The sequence below is a fragment of the Lissotriton vulgaris genome, chromosome 3_2 (genome assembly GCF_964263255.1).
Source record: "Lissotriton vulgaris chromosome 3_2, aLisVul1.2, whole genome shotgun sequence".
In the NCBI taxonomy this organism is placed as follows: Eukaryota; Metazoa; Chordata; class Amphibia; order Caudata; family Salamandridae; genus Lissotriton; species Lissotriton vulgaris.
The window spans coordinates 212,552,400-212,567,988 of record NC_141690.1 but is presented as its reverse complement, the minus strand read 5'-3'; the positions used below and the strand labels follow the sequence as shown (position 1 = coordinate 212,567,988).

Here is a 15,589-nt window from a genome sequence, read left to right as displayed (position 1 = left end):
TACGTTTTGAACCGGGTTGTCTCCATACTGGAATCGGGTGGTCTTTACTCGTGCAGGTACATGTTTTGGGTGTTGAGAGTGCGTATATTTTACCATTGGACCTGTCGGGCTCGTCATCCCCTCACACTACAGTGAAGGCCATGCCTGTTCCTACTACTCTGGCACCAATCTCCGCTTCAGAGGTGCCAATTCCAACTCTGACCCAGGGCCCATCCTGGCCAATGTCTCTTTATGACATTATTAAAGTGCAGTCTCTGTTCTGGGAGGATTCCCGGACTCTGCCACTACCTTGACAACAGTATTACTGAAGGCTCAAAGCCTAATTTAGATTGGAATTGGACGCTATCCAGTCCCTTCAAAATGTTTGACAAGATGATGAGGGAGCTAACTATGTACCCCGCCCTCTTTATAGTGATGGTGGCCTATTTGTAGACTTAAAAAACGCTAGTGGCCTTGAAACCTCTTCTAAGACAGAATTGAACTCCTTGCTGGGCTGTCCTAAAGGGAAGAGTGCCTCTCTTGTGGTGGTAGTCCTCAGATCTGCAGAAATGACCTTCAGTTGCCCACGCTAGAAACTAAAGCAAATCTGCTAACTGAGATCTTGTAGCCTTGTTGTGCAATGTTGGAGCCCATGCTGCCCTTTAATGAGACTCTTACAGAACTTTGACAACAATCAGGTCTAAGCTCTGTGCAGTGAATTGCCCTGTAGCTGGACTGCCCTTGGGGACCCTGCCTTACTGACCTAACACCCAGCTCCTGAGTTCTTGGTGGTTAATGCTTCAATAAGCAAAGCTAACCCTAATGTGTTCCCCCATAGCCCTGGTGAAAGAGGAACCATAGTGCATTGCTGCGTTTGGTATAAGGGTTTTCACCACTGGCAGTTTTGCATTGAGGCCCCTGAGCGCAGTATATCTGGTCGGGCGCTATATTCATATCCTCTGGGATATGGCCAGCAAGATCTTTCCTGTCTTTTATGAAGAGTTCCGAAATGCGTTTTCACAGGCAATTCATGAAAGTCAGGATGTGACTTAGTACATATTGCGAGCCAGTCTGGATATGGCAGATTACGTGACCCGGGCCATTCGCACTAGTGAAGTGATACAATGTCAGCCATGATTGAATACCACAGGATTTCCTAGGAACCTGCAGGCAACTCTTATGGATATGTCTTATGATAGCTTCAGGCTTTTTGGAGCGAATGCAGATTCTAGCCCGGAGTGCTTCAAAGAAACTGGTCAATACAACACTACCGCTGCCAATACTGATAAATATTCACTGTCTCTTTCCTAGCAATCACTTGTGACACTCATAGTGATTGAGAACATTTATAAATATTTTCTTTTTCTTTTTAAGTGTTCTATGTCTTTTTTTTTTCAAACTTGTTCATATCATTAATTTTATGAGCATTCCAAATATTTTCCAGATCACGAATCACAATACAACCATATAACAATAGACTTACAAATAGGACATTACAATACATTTGGTGATTCAAAACATTTTGCCAAATCTGAGCAAGCTCAAAATCCATCAAACACTAAAAAGGAAGTAAGAAGAGAAATGAAAAAAAAAACAAAGGAAAGGTTCGAGAAGAAACACCTCAGTCGTAGTTTAAAATACAACACTAACCCGGGGAGAATTTCGGTCAAATCGTTAGGTATTCAGGTCTTAAGAAATAAAATTCATTGGTTGTTATACACTTCTATAGACCTGATACTCGGCCTTTATCAAAAGTACTTATTTGGAGACAAAAGAAAGGTCTACACGTTTCAAACCCATTTTTTGTTTAAGGGTGATCCCCCAGGACCTGGAAAATGAGCTGAAAAAATTAAAAGAAAAGGTGCATGTGTTACCATCAATTTAACCTTGCAAGCACTCCCACATTCCTCTGATGTTTTCCGACAGTAATAACACTTTACCTTGTGTGTTCTTTGTACTGGCACCTCTTACGCCACGCAACATTTTTGCCACTGAAAGCATCAATGCAAATATCACTATGAAAAAACAAGAAAGTAAAGGAAGACTTTTAGTTTGAAAGGCTCCACTTCCACATCAACCGGCTAATAAGAGTGAAACTAAGGGAGAACCTAATTTTACCTTGCTAAAAACAGATTGTAGCTTATTAGCGATTTCCGAAAAGAAGGATAATGTCTGGCTCCGCCGGCCGGCTACAAGAAACAAAAGGGAAAAGCACTTGTGTAGCCTCTGGGTTGAATCGCGTTTAGTGAAACCGAAGCCTGTGTGAACAGCAGTCTGTTCAACCTACCTTAATGGTTGCCATGATTGCTCTAGGTACGACTTCTTCAACTTTAGAAAGCGACTTGCCCGTAAATTCAATCTGCAAGGGCAGAAGGGTGGAAAAACTCAGTCCACGCATTCATTCGTTATTTACAAAAGTCACTACGGTTTCCAAAGGGATCCCTCTTTATCTTACGCCTTTCGGATTTAAGCTGCATCAGATTGCCTGTCTTTCTTGAAAGCCAGCGCATTTGTTACGGCCGGGGCGCATTTATGTGCCGTCACTGAAGATCCATGTCACATGACTTGGTTTAAATTTGAACCCGTTCGCTGCTTCGAATGCGGAACGTTCTATTAAGCGGACGTGGCCGCATCGGCCAATGGACGTGCGCAGCACTGCAGAGGTAGTGCTTGCGACGGCCGTTGGCCAACACCCAGGCAACTATAATGCTGAGCATACTGCAGGCAAAGGTTTCACTACAGAGCTTGCGTATGCCAACAGGCAATGGAAACCAGTAGAAGGCAAAACACAAGAAAAACAACAAGCATCAGAACTGTCTAAACGAAACACAGGACCGAGGCCACAACATCCGGATCATACAATCAAAGTCTCGATGTCGTTGAAAGGGGTGGGATGCCCCTGAAAGTCACTGCACCCAGCAGAATCGATCTGAGTACCCCGTTCTCCTGGGTACCAAGTAGTAGCAGGAGTAGCATTCTGCACCATTCTCATCCTCTGGCAGTCTCTCCAGGGTCCCTCTGGACAAGAGCGACTGAACTTCCTGGGTGAGGATTGTGGCATGATAAGTCTAAGTATGAGTAGGGACAAGAGGAACATGAGTGGGGAAGAGGGCATAACCATGTTGAACGGCCTTCAGAACCCACTCATACGTTGATGTCTGTCATGATTTCACTATTCAAGCAACCAAATATTACATACTAATACATCTACTGGTAAATATTAATATTATACCACAAATGCATGTCGATAAATGCCATTATTTAAAGAATGTCATCCTGTTTTTTCATTTACCATGCTGTCTATCTGCTCAGCTGTTGGGCTATAATTCATGAAAGACAGCACGGAGGTTAATTCAAAGAAGCAAACATTTCTGTATTTATACACCTTTAAAAATAAATGCAGGCAGGAAACACATTGTTTTCTGTGTGTATTTATCTGTAAAAATCAGTAAAAACGGAAAACAGGGAGCCTTAATTATATTACGTGTGTGGTTATAGCTGCATGAGCAGATATGTCCCTGTGCCGGACAGGGAAGCTTCACTGAAAATATGGATGTTTGGTATCAAACATCTCGTATGCGCAAACCCACACTGATTCCAGTTGTGGATTTGTAAATACATGCTCACGGAAGGCACCTTAGAGGTGCCCCTGAAAACCTGCCAACCTCTGCTGCGTTGGCTGACTGGTCTTTGGCAGCCTGCCACCCGAGGTAAGTTTCTGACCTCCCAGGGGCAGGTCCTTTGTTCTCAGAAGGACAGAAACAACCTGTTTGGGAAAAGGGTGTTCACATCCCCTCCCACAGGATGACCTGCTGATTAGCATTTCAAGGCAGAGGAGATTCAAAGAAGCCACCTACTTGAAATGCGAATCTGGCTCCCCTCACAGGAGAAGAAGCCAGCCCCCTCTGTCCAGAGCACTTTGGCACCTGGACCGACAGGAAAATTAGCTAGTCAGGCAGGTGTGCCCACCCCCAGGCTAGTGCCACCCCTACGGGGGCCTAATCTGAAGTGGACACAGCTTTTCAGAGTTAGCCATCTTTGTGACTGCAAATTTGGGAACTCTGAGACAGGGTGCAGTTACCCCCAGGTGTAGGTAGCCCATTGGCTACCACCCTCACTCCCCCAAAGCCACAAAATGCAGTATTTAGGGGGGCCTCTGGCACCAGAAAGTCAGATCCTGCGGACCTGAAAGAAGACAGACGTGAAGAGTTGCAAAGAGCAAGAACAGAAACTCCAGCGGTTGACTATACGCCAACTCTGCAGACCTACCTGCTGACTTTGTTAATTGTGCCAAAGATGACTTGTCCTGCAACTGCTGAGACCCCAAAGCATGGGAGACCTGCCACCACCTCACCCAGGAACTAAGGCTCCTGTGAAGCAGTGGACCTGCATCTTGCAGGCACCCAGAGAGACCTAAGAGGACTTCAAGACCACCGAAACTTGGCACCTAAGGACACCATTGCACCCGTTGCTCCAAGCCCAAGTTGAAGTGAGCTAACAATGCCAGCATGGTCCTCCAGCGATAGAGTTCACCGTGGTTTTGCCTCTTGTGGACTCCCCAACTTCGCCTGCAGTCTCTGCACACAGACCCCAGAACTGGGATTTTATGATTACCCAAAAAGCGAGTTAATCTGCATAAATTGTAGGTGTACGTCAGAGATTAATAGACTTATTCATCATTTTTAGGTCTCGTCTAGCGATGCAGCGCATGTGCTGCTCGCTCTAGCCATGATCTATTATTGCTTTAGCTTGCGAAGCGAGGGTGGAAGATCCACCCATGCTTTTATTGGCACAACTTCCAAATGCGTGCTTTTTATTTGGCGGGAAGCATGTTTTGTTCCCTCCTTGTCTTCGTTCAGCCTGCCTGCCCGACAGGACATGTGCATGCGCCCGGACAGGAGATATGCACGCGTATGGTGTGCGAGCACGGCACGCCGCTTTGCATTGCATACTGTAGAGTTCCCCGGCCGGCTCTTCTAATTACAGCGTCTTAGCCACAGGAGGATGACGGCGCCCACTTCCCCCATCCCCTGTCGCCACGCTCCTCGAGAGCGCCCCGCTGTAGCTTGAGAAGAAGGACCCCTTTCCCAGCTGCCTGCCAGCCCTGCAGGCTGTGGTTAGTACGCCACTGTCCTTGGGGCGCACCAGGAGCCACATAAACTCCTTCAGCCCGGGAATGCCACTGACCAGCACCTTGCCATTCTGCAGGCAGGAGTCGGCGGGACCCATCGCCTGCTGGACCCCGGAGCAGCTGGTGAGGAACATCTCCCTGGAGTTGCACTAGGCGTCTGCTTGATTTGATCTGTGCAGGCACCGCGCATGATGTTGTTGCACGGCGCCCATTTGATCCTTATTTGTTTTATTTTAATATATGCATGGACGCTGTACAAAAGCCACAACCATCTCATCTATTCGCCTGAATGTTCCCTGATTTAAGTCAGCCTTCCGGAAAGTGACTACCTCCAAACACCGAACCATTATCTACTGTAGGATGGCATAATGCACTCTAATACTCTGCTTAGTCTCTCTCACGTGCCAAGCACAGTCTTCTCTACATGACATTCACCCTCTCCATCATGGCCACTCTCGAGACATGCCTCTTGCGAGGTACTCTTCAGACACCATGCCAACACAGTCAGTCTGCCGGACACCACCACCTTCACCTCCTCCCATTTTGCCCATGACTTACCCAGCCTCAGTGTACTAAAAACACCACCCAATCTGATCCATCCTGGCTGCAAACATATACTTTTCCAGACACCATGCTATCTCAGACACTCTAGCTGGCAGAACCCCTCTTCTGTAGTATTTCTCTCGTACACTGCCACCGATTTCTTGCCTCGTCCAGACAAACCCCCTTTCGGGCACTGCGTCATATCAGGCGCTGCTGATGTTCCAGTTATTTTATTTTTATGCCGTGAAAAACATGCATGACTGCCCCAAAGCATAGGTACTTTGACCCTAAACGAGAATGCCATGGTGACAGTAAACATGGAGCAAGTAAACTGCCCTGCCTCCTAAGGTTTTCAAAAGCACTGACACTGTTTCTGGCACAGTGTACTTAAGTCACCGATGCCTGAATATTCCAGCAACTGCTCTGTCTCACCTCTTTTATTTTGTTTTTTTTTATTGGGGTCTTGGGGAAATGGTTATGCATCTGATAAATTCTTCACCTGTGCACAAACTCAATCTCCAGGACCGTGAGTGTTTGTGCAAGATAAAAGTCACGGTATACACGGTTACACTTATCACATTTTTTTTAGGTAATTTCGGAGAAAGCAACGGGTCAGAGTTGCTCCCTAGACCTGCCTGTGGTGTGAGGGCTTCGCATAGGAAGCAGTCAACCCCACAGGCCTCGCTAGTGCGGTAGTCCCATTAAGAGAATAGATGCCACAACCCAAGCATCCTGCTCCTGAGATCAGCTCTGAACTTTAAGCCAGCGGAAACACACTAACACCAATCTACTGCGTGGCCAAACCTTGAAATGTGGCATTCCCACACTAACAGCAGACTTCTCTGACAGCAGGGCAATTTGAAACACACCATCAGTGCCCTGATCATTCACACAAATACTCCTTCTCACTCCATTCCCTTAGGCCACCATTATGTCCTGCTACTTTAACCGAATGGCCATCAGAACAAGCATTTGCAATGCAATAGGTCTCGCAGTTACGCAAGTTTAAGCTATTGAAATTGCAAATAACAATGCCTTTTCTTTTTGTTTTCTTTTTAAAAACCTATATAAAAGCCATTATTATTTACAATGCCAATAGCTTAAACTTGCGTAACTGCGAGACCTATTGCATTGCAAATGATTGTTATACCACTCTGCAGTTTCTGTGTCTGTTTCATAGTGTGTTAAGCAGAAATAAATGTATGTATGATATTATACTTGATCATTAAAATACTTTTTGTGGAACAATAAACAATACTAAAGTCTTCGTAATTAAATATGTGATATCTCCATAATTCAATGGATCTGATGGAACATCTTGAATTAATTCAGAAAATAAATTAAACTGAAATGTTAGTTTATGGTGAATTTTGTCCACGTTATCTTTTTGTTTACTCTTCATGCAGCATGTCTGAAAGCACTAATGTAGAAAATGGGTCACATAAAACCAAGTCTGATGAAGGTACACATGAAGAAGAGCGAGCAAAAGCCCCTGTCTTACCATACGGAGTGGATTTGTATTATTGGGGAGAGGACCAGCCAACTGCAGGAAAAATTCTCAAGTATGTACATTTAAAAAATTTTTTTTTTAAGACAAAGTAATCAATGGCCATGCCACCCACAAGGGATTCCTATGCCAATTTCCTAGGCTGAGAGATGACAGCCAACAGTTTGTCGTGTAGGTAAAAGATTCTTACAGAAATCTTCTGCATGTTAGAGTTGATATGGCAGCTGATTTCTAGGGCTCATAATTGTCCAGATCAGCAAGTAGATGGAGGGAGGAGGTGAAATTGAAATATTCTTCCCTCAAAAGAAGCCTCATCTTGCAGGCCACACACTCCAAGGTCAACACTTTCTGCATGTAATTAAGTATTTATTATTTGTCAGGACATTTCTTATGAGTGCAAGTAATCAGTTTTGTACTATATATATATATATATATATATATATTCTTTACCACACCAAACTTCCCATCAAAGAAGGCGCTGACTCCGTGAATCTCAGTTCAAACGTTTTATTTCATGCTCAGTTACTGCTCAGACGCGTTTCGGCGGCTTGCTCCCGCCTTGCTCACTAACATCTGTCTGTTTCATCCAAACATATATATACATGTGTTAAGTATGTCATGTGATTCATTAGCCAACCTGTTACAACTGGCCGTTGCTATGGTGAACATGGTTACACCCCGTGAATTAACAAGTTGGTGACTTGCACATTTTAACTTCATGGTAGTCTTTCTTCACTTGTTATCGTGGACATATATATAACATTCAACAAATAAAACAATAGGACATACCATTCCCATTAGCTCAATAACATAAAATAAAATACTCTGTGAATGTTTATTTAAAAAAACGTCATCTCTAACATTGACCCATACATTGTTCTGTATAGAGTCTGTTTACCGATTCCTTGGCCCCTGGTATTAACACATGTGCACGACATAACGCATGATTGGCTGGGCCTCGCTGAGTTGGGAGTCTGTGTGTCTGTTATTGGACACTCGTGCCGAGGATGAGAGCACAAATGTTCCGCTCCTGCAAGCGGCCGGTGATTTGTGTGTTAGACCACGGCCCGGTGACACATAGCATGCCGCATATGCCTCGCGGTAAGTCAGCTGTGTTATTGTTTAAGACAATGGTAAATGTTTGTAAACATATTGAACCATACTCCGGTTGGGTACCGGTTACTGATTTACGTGTTTACATAATACGCGCTGCTCGTGTTTAAAGGTAAAAACCACGGGCACGTATTTAGGCAGTTAAAGAGGGTTTAGTTAGACCAGTACATACTCTGCTTAAAGGTTATGATACCATAGGGACTAGCTTGCAAGGGGCTTAGGGTTCGACAGAGGTGGCTAAACATGGGGTGAGGTGAAGTCTATGCCTTTGTGCATGCCCATTATTTACATGTGAGGGGTTTCCGTGAATAAAATACATTTTATTGACTAGATTAAATTTTAATTTTACAACAGATGTTTAAGAGTGGTACTCAGGAAAGATAAGAGGGGATAGACAGGTTGGTTTATAGATGGACACTCAGGGCCTCATCCACATTTAAACCTGACGGGATTTTGGAGTTTAGGAGAATAATGTATCTCGACTCCAGGCGGCGTAACGCTAGTTTGCGATTTCCGCCTCTGACATTCCTGGGTATGCTGTCGATGACAAAATAGGTGAGCCCTGCTGCATTGCCTGCATGTACTTCGTGGATGTGCCTGGCTATCGGGTAAGCTTGGTCCTCGTTTGCAATCGCACGTAGGTGCTGCAGAATTCTTATGTGTACAGGGTGGATCCCACATATCTTTTACCACATTCACATGTGAGCACGTACACTGCAAACTCTGTTTTGCATGAGAAGACTTCCCTGATTTTACATGGAAATCTTCTGAAAGGTACTTCCACATTAGTGGTGTTTATACCGTGGTTGCAGGCTTTGCATTTACTGCATTTCTTAAACCCTTTTTGGGATTGTAGCCAGTTCTTTTGTTTTTTAAGGGCTGGGGCATTGCAGACTAGCTCGCTGCGCATCGACTTGGCTTTTCTGAATGTTACCAGAGGTGTTTTACCCACCGTCTGACCTATGGTTGGGTCATTACGGATCAGTGGCCAGTGCCTGGTTAAGATTTTACGGAGATTCGTGTGGTATCGGTTGAATCCTGTTATCAACCTTGGTGGTTGTCTCTCTTGTTTACCACTGGGTTTCACAAAAACATGAAAGGTTGGAGGGGGGGCCCAAGGGGAGAAACTATTTATAGACCTACTGGTATCTTGTCCCCCAACTATACAGTTAAACACACAAGAGATACCAAAAGGTCTTTGTTACATTCAATTACCATACCGAACCATCACAGTATTCAGCATGTGTAGCTAGAACCAAAGGTTTCTATAGTGCAAGATAGACACAGGAGATAGAAGATGTAGATACAGTTCTAAAGTCAGAACCCGTTGAAAAAGTACCCATCAGCCCACTCAATAGTGGAACTTCGTCATCTGGGATTTCGTGTTCGAAAAGTGGTGTCCAGACAGCCCTTCCCCAAGGAGATCTTGAGGCTAGCTGTGGACCCAATGGTTGAACCTTCAACCAAAGAGGATGACTGAGTATAAGGCTGATAGTGCTTAGTTGCAGTGCTCAAAAAAGTTGTGAAGAAATGAATATAACAGAAAGGAAAAAATGATAATCCAAGTGATTAAAAATACCTATCTTGATGTCAATAAGAAAACTTTATTAGGTTTTGCCCATCAAGATGGTATTATTAAAAGCAGAGTGATAATAGCGGAAAAAACAAGTCGCTATTTACCATAGATGTTATGTGGTCAACATGTTTCAGCCTTTGTAGACTTTCGTCAGGACCTTGTGATCACTACTGCAACACTTACTTTACCTCCCCCTCGGCTTAGTATAGCACGAGGTAACGACGGAGAGTGCGTGGCCTCCTTTGTCCTGAGCCGTTGCCAGGTGAGGTGAGGCTCCAAATCCCCAAAATTTGGGAGATGATACATCACTTTTAAGAATGTCTGTAGTTTATCTTTCACAGCATTAAAGTAGGTGTTGCAGTAGTGATCACAAGGTCCTGACGAAAGCCTACAAAGGCTGAAACCTGTTGACCACATAACATCTATGGTAAATAGCGACTTGTTTTTTCCGCTATTATCACTCTGCTTTTAATAATACCTGCTTTTAATAATACCGTCTTGATGGGCAAAACCTAATAAAGTTTTCTTATTGACATCAAGATAGGTATTTTTAATCACTTGGATTATCATTTTTCCTTTCTGTTATATTCATTTCTTCATTTCTTATACTCAGTCATCCTCTTTGGTTGAACGTTCAACCATTGGGTCCACAGCTGGCCTCAAGAACTCCTTGGGGAAGGGCTGCCTGGACACCACTTTTAGAACACGAAATCCCAGATGACGAAGTTCCACTATTGAGTGGGCTGATGGGTACTTTTTTAACGGGTTCTGACTTTAGAACTGTATCTACATCTTCTATCTCCTGTGTCTATCTTGCACTATAGAAACCGTTGGTTCTAGCTACACATGCTGAATACTGTGATGGTTCGGTATGGTAATTGAATGTAACAAAGACCTTTTGGTATCTCTCGTGTGTCTACCACTGGGTTTCTCCGTAACCTTAGGGAACAGTAATTCATGTCTGGTTTTTTTGCTACACTTTACTTCACTCAGGCCACACACTTTCTGCATGTAATTAAGTATTTATTATTTGTCAGGACACTTCTTATGAGTGAAAGTAATCAGTTTTGTACTATATATATATATATATATATATATATATATATATATATATATATATATATATATATATATATTTTTTTTTTATATTCCAATCATTCCAATCAATGTGATGGCTTCACATTAATAAACACTCAGAATTCATTCCTGCTTTTTTTACTAATTTATTGCTATTGTGTACAAATGAATGGCCCAGGTGCGGAGAGAGGAAGAGTAAAGATTTATTGCACTAATGCAGAGCTCATGCAGAGCCGAAGTGGAGTTTTTCATTGGCAGAGATTAACTGAAGTCACCATGGGGTATTCCTGGCTCTCTGATTGATAGCTACGTTAATGACAATGCTTAAGTCCTACAGGAGGTAATGTTGAATGTAAGACGCTCAAGGGATGAGCCATCTAATATCCAGATAAGGGATATTACAAAAATAGGAACCATTTACCAATAACTTACTAGGCTAAAAATAAATCTATAATGCCGCAAGTGGAGCAAAATTAGATAGCTATAAGGGTTGCAGATAGAACCGAAGAGGATCTGTCATCCTTGCTGTGGCTCAGTATTTCTTCTTGATTTTTTTCTTGCGTTGTGCAGTGGTTTATCGCACTTATAAAAATTATTCTGTTAAAACTAATCTGGATCTAAGTGTTGAGAATTTGTATGGAGCTAACTAAATAATAATAATAATAATAAAGAGCTTATAGAGCGCTCAGTAACGCCATCACGGCGTGTCCCCGCGCTAAGCTACCAGCGAACCTGCCTAGAACAGCCAACCTCTATGCAGTATATAGGTGAGTTTTGAGCATAGCCCTGAAACGCAGTTCATTGTCCTCCAGTACACTTAGTTTTTCGCTCGAGAATCAGGTGGTCTAGTCTCTGAAAGAAATATGGGAAAAACTGATATTTAAATCAGCCCCCAGAACTAGGAATTCTGGCTGTTGGATCAGCCCTCACCCCAGGCCTTGTGGTCAGACTTTGTTGCGTTAAACAGTTAATGACTAAACGGGTGTTGTCCTATAGTCCAAAATTCCAATTGCACAGTGTGATGCCACTTTCTTGTTCTTGCCCATTGCTTCAAGATATTTGAATCAGTGCTCTGAAGAGCTAACAGAAGTGTCTACTAATGATGACCTACGATTGATGCACCTTTTGCCCAGATGGGCTATGGACCCTAAGTAATACAGATCCCCTCTCCCTAAGTATTAGCTCCTAGGGACTTTGGTGGGGAGAGTTGGATCCAGCATTATAGATGATACCGGAGTTAGGTGGAGATATATCAGTCGGCTCCCTCTAGAGGTGCCCTAGGCTTGTTGAGGCAATATCATTTTCGTCAAAAGATTTGCTTGATAAACACCACAGAGATGTTTTTTGTATTCACTCAGGTGGGATATGTGTAGCAAAATTAGGCTATGATATTGGTGCATGCTTGAAATCTCTGAGCCCTTCACAAATGTCTGTTAGTGCACCAAGGAATCTTGAATTGAGGGGAAATTAAATCATAATGCCTAAAAGATATTTCCCACTTTTTCCACTTGTCACTTTACCTTCCTATGCTCAGGTTAGGCTTCAGGGAATTATGTAAAGCACCTGCAGAGTGGACGAGTTTTAGTTTATCCTTCTGTCAAAAATAAAAATAAAAAATAGTCCCCTTTCCCATGTGAGATAATTATTCACCTCTTCACAATTTTCATACTGCATTTGCATGATAGTAACATTTGCAAATAAAGTTCCCTTTATAGTGACAGTTCTTTTCTTTTATTAGCAAGGACAAAAGGATAATTATCTTGCATCTTTGTCCTTGATGTAGAGACAACTAGACATACAATGGCAATTAATCACTTGAATGAATGGGCATAGCTGGCGCTCCTCTGATATGTTTTCTCCACTGTGGTATGTTGCTGAAGCCATCCTGGTATTATCTATCAATCAATCAACTTGGACTTGTAGAACACAGCTAATCACCCATGAGGGTATCACGGCGCTAGGTTTATGCTAGGCTTAGTCGAATTATAATTCACATTTTATTTCATCAATAAAGTGTGAACCATGAATACCTGAATTAAAGCATATGTCACACAGAGACCGTAATGCACAAGAAAGAACTGAAAGAAGGGTTCATTGTTTGATATCATACATTCCTCAATATGGAATATAGATTCAACAATGTGTAAGTAAGATCAAAATACCCCCAATATATGACTAGATTATCTAACAAAAGAAGCTAAAGTATACAGTCATACAGTGACGCACTATAACAACTTGAAGAATGATTCAGTGCCTTTGAGTGTTTGGCACCAGCCATCTCTCAAAATGGTTTACCACATATGTTGACCACATAACGAGTCAACAGCACTTAACATAGTTCAGAATAGCCCAGAAAAAAAGTTGACTACCATATAATTAAAGTCAGGCAACATTAGACAACGGTAGCAATATATTCTAATCTGGTGCAGTTTATGGCTCATGTCGTTCATTATTTGCTATTTGGGGGATTCATTCCAAGGGCTAAACGTGTGATTATTAAGACTGACTTTGTGCTCTGGGTTTTCCTGGAACATAGTTGTCTTTAATGGGAAAACATCTTCCATGTGGGCTTTCATCGGTCAGACGGAAGGCTCCCACTGACACTCTATATCAAATCAAGGTACTATGTTCCTCATTTTGGACAACATTTTATCTATCTGTTTGTTAGTCTATCTCATGGTTACTGGGCTGCATTAGTGCCAGACAGCTCCTGCTGAGAAAATCCTGTTTCAACTAGTAAAAAGAGCCAAATCGCTAATGGGCCACCAATCGACCATCCCATGAGGTAACCCCAATATTTTCTGGCACCTTGTATTTATGGTCTCCAGTCAATTTGATCCAACATAACTCATGAAACCCTGTTTATGTACCTCTGCTTGGTTATAATACCTCTACCAACTTGGACACAGGTGAAGGGAAGCTGGCAAATACATAAATCAAACCTCTGGCGAATGGACTACAAAAGACTGCTCTCTGGACATGTGGATTGTGTGACAACCGCAGGGGTCTCTTAAAGCATTTGGGTAGCTCTCACTGGGCTACGGGTAGAATGCCCAGTTCTGGGATCCGTGACATGGTCCAACACTGTGCTTGACAGTCTTAGTGTTAGATATCTAAAGATCGATAGAAAGATCTCTCAACTTCCTTGGGGTACAGGAGGAACATACAGCGTTAACCTTAAGACAGAGCTACAGGCTCTCACGTTCCTTTGTATAATGAAGACCTCACCTTGTAGAATTGCTGTGAAATTGAGTGCAGAGGAGTGCAACCAAGAGGAGTGAATGAGTGCCTGTTACTGATCTACTCAGGAGAATGCTGATATCCAATTTTCCAGATCAGAGGCATGGGTTGCCTGTTCATGTTGTGCATTTTTTTTGCTGCTTGTTTTTCAAAGTAATGTTCAGCATAATATTAGTCTTGTATCGTAGTTGTTGAAGTTAGTGTTCATTGATAATTGGGGGTTCAGGGGTGCAACACCACACTGTCATGGGAGAATGACTGTAACAACAAATAACCAAAATACTAAGAATTTGGGGCTATTGAGTAACCTAATCAATCCCCAAAGTGAAAGACAAAGGCAGATATTCTGAACCTTCTAGGTATCGGAAACATTATGCAGTGATGAGTGAAGCCTACCAAGTGTATTTTTTGTAAAACATTTGTTTAGTGGCATTATGTAGAGAAAGAAAAACCGGCATTTAGGGTCACATCAACTAGAATATCCGTATAATAGAAAACAATGCAATTGTCATAGGTTAACCAGATAGAGGGCTATGTTATGTTATGTTATTTTTATACTTCTATAGCGCACGGCCACTCCACGGAGTATCCCGGCGCTTTATCGAAGGAAACCCAACCGAAGAAGGGAGAACATAACACTGAAAGGACGCGCAGACACAGGAAGCAACATCAAATTAAGGGAAAAGCCATGTCTTAAGGGCCTTTCGGAAGGACAGAAGGCTAGAGGTCTGTCTCAAAGAAATTGGGAGGTCATTCCAAGCATGAGGAGCTAAGTAGCGAAAAGACCGTCCTCCTGCTCTAGCGCGCTTGATAATGGGAACACTCATTTTAGATAGGGACGAAGATCTGAGAGATCTGGAGGGGTGATACCAGGACAATCGTTTGGAAATATATTTGGGGCCTATACCATGTAGGGCCTTAAAAGTCGTGGTCAAAGTTTTAAACAAAATCCTTTTAGCAATAGGTAGCCAGTGTAGGGTTGAGAGAAGATCAGTGGCTCTGGCTTTTCTTGAAAGACCAAAGATGGCTCGGGCTGCAGAATTCTGGTCGATTTGTAGACGCCTAACCAGATATTTGGGAAGTCCCAGAAACAAAACATTCGCATAATCCAGCCTAGAGCCGGCCAGTGCCTGGACAATGATTTTCCTGTGCTGGATGGAGACTAAAGGGAGAAATTTACGAAGCATCCGAAGGATGCCGAAACATTTCCCAGTAAGAGATGAAATATGCAGTCCGAAAGATAACTCATTGTCAATCATAACTCCCAAATTTTTGGCCTTCAAGGATGAGCTAGTGGGAAGGAACATATCCTGCGGCCACCAGGGTTTCCAATCAGGCTCAGAGGTACAACCAAAGAAGAGCAACTCCGACTTGTCGGAGTTGCACTTCAGTCCATGACGCCCAAACCACTCAAAAACAGCAC

General features: G+C 43.0%; 1 protein-coding gene across 1 annotated transcript in view; it reads left to right on the top strand.

Annotated features, from left to right (window-relative positions):
- Positions 1-15,589, top strand: part of UVSSA (UV stimulated scaffold protein A) — a 287,721-nt gene that overhangs the window by 194,100 nt on the left and 78,032 nt on the right. The window contains exon 10 of the mRNA XM_086964233.1: positions 7,060-7,215. Within this exon, the coding sequence (XP_086820359.1) occupies positions 7,060-7,215 (156 nt within the window). The remainder of the gene's footprint in view (positions 1-7,059; positions 7,216-15,589) is intronic.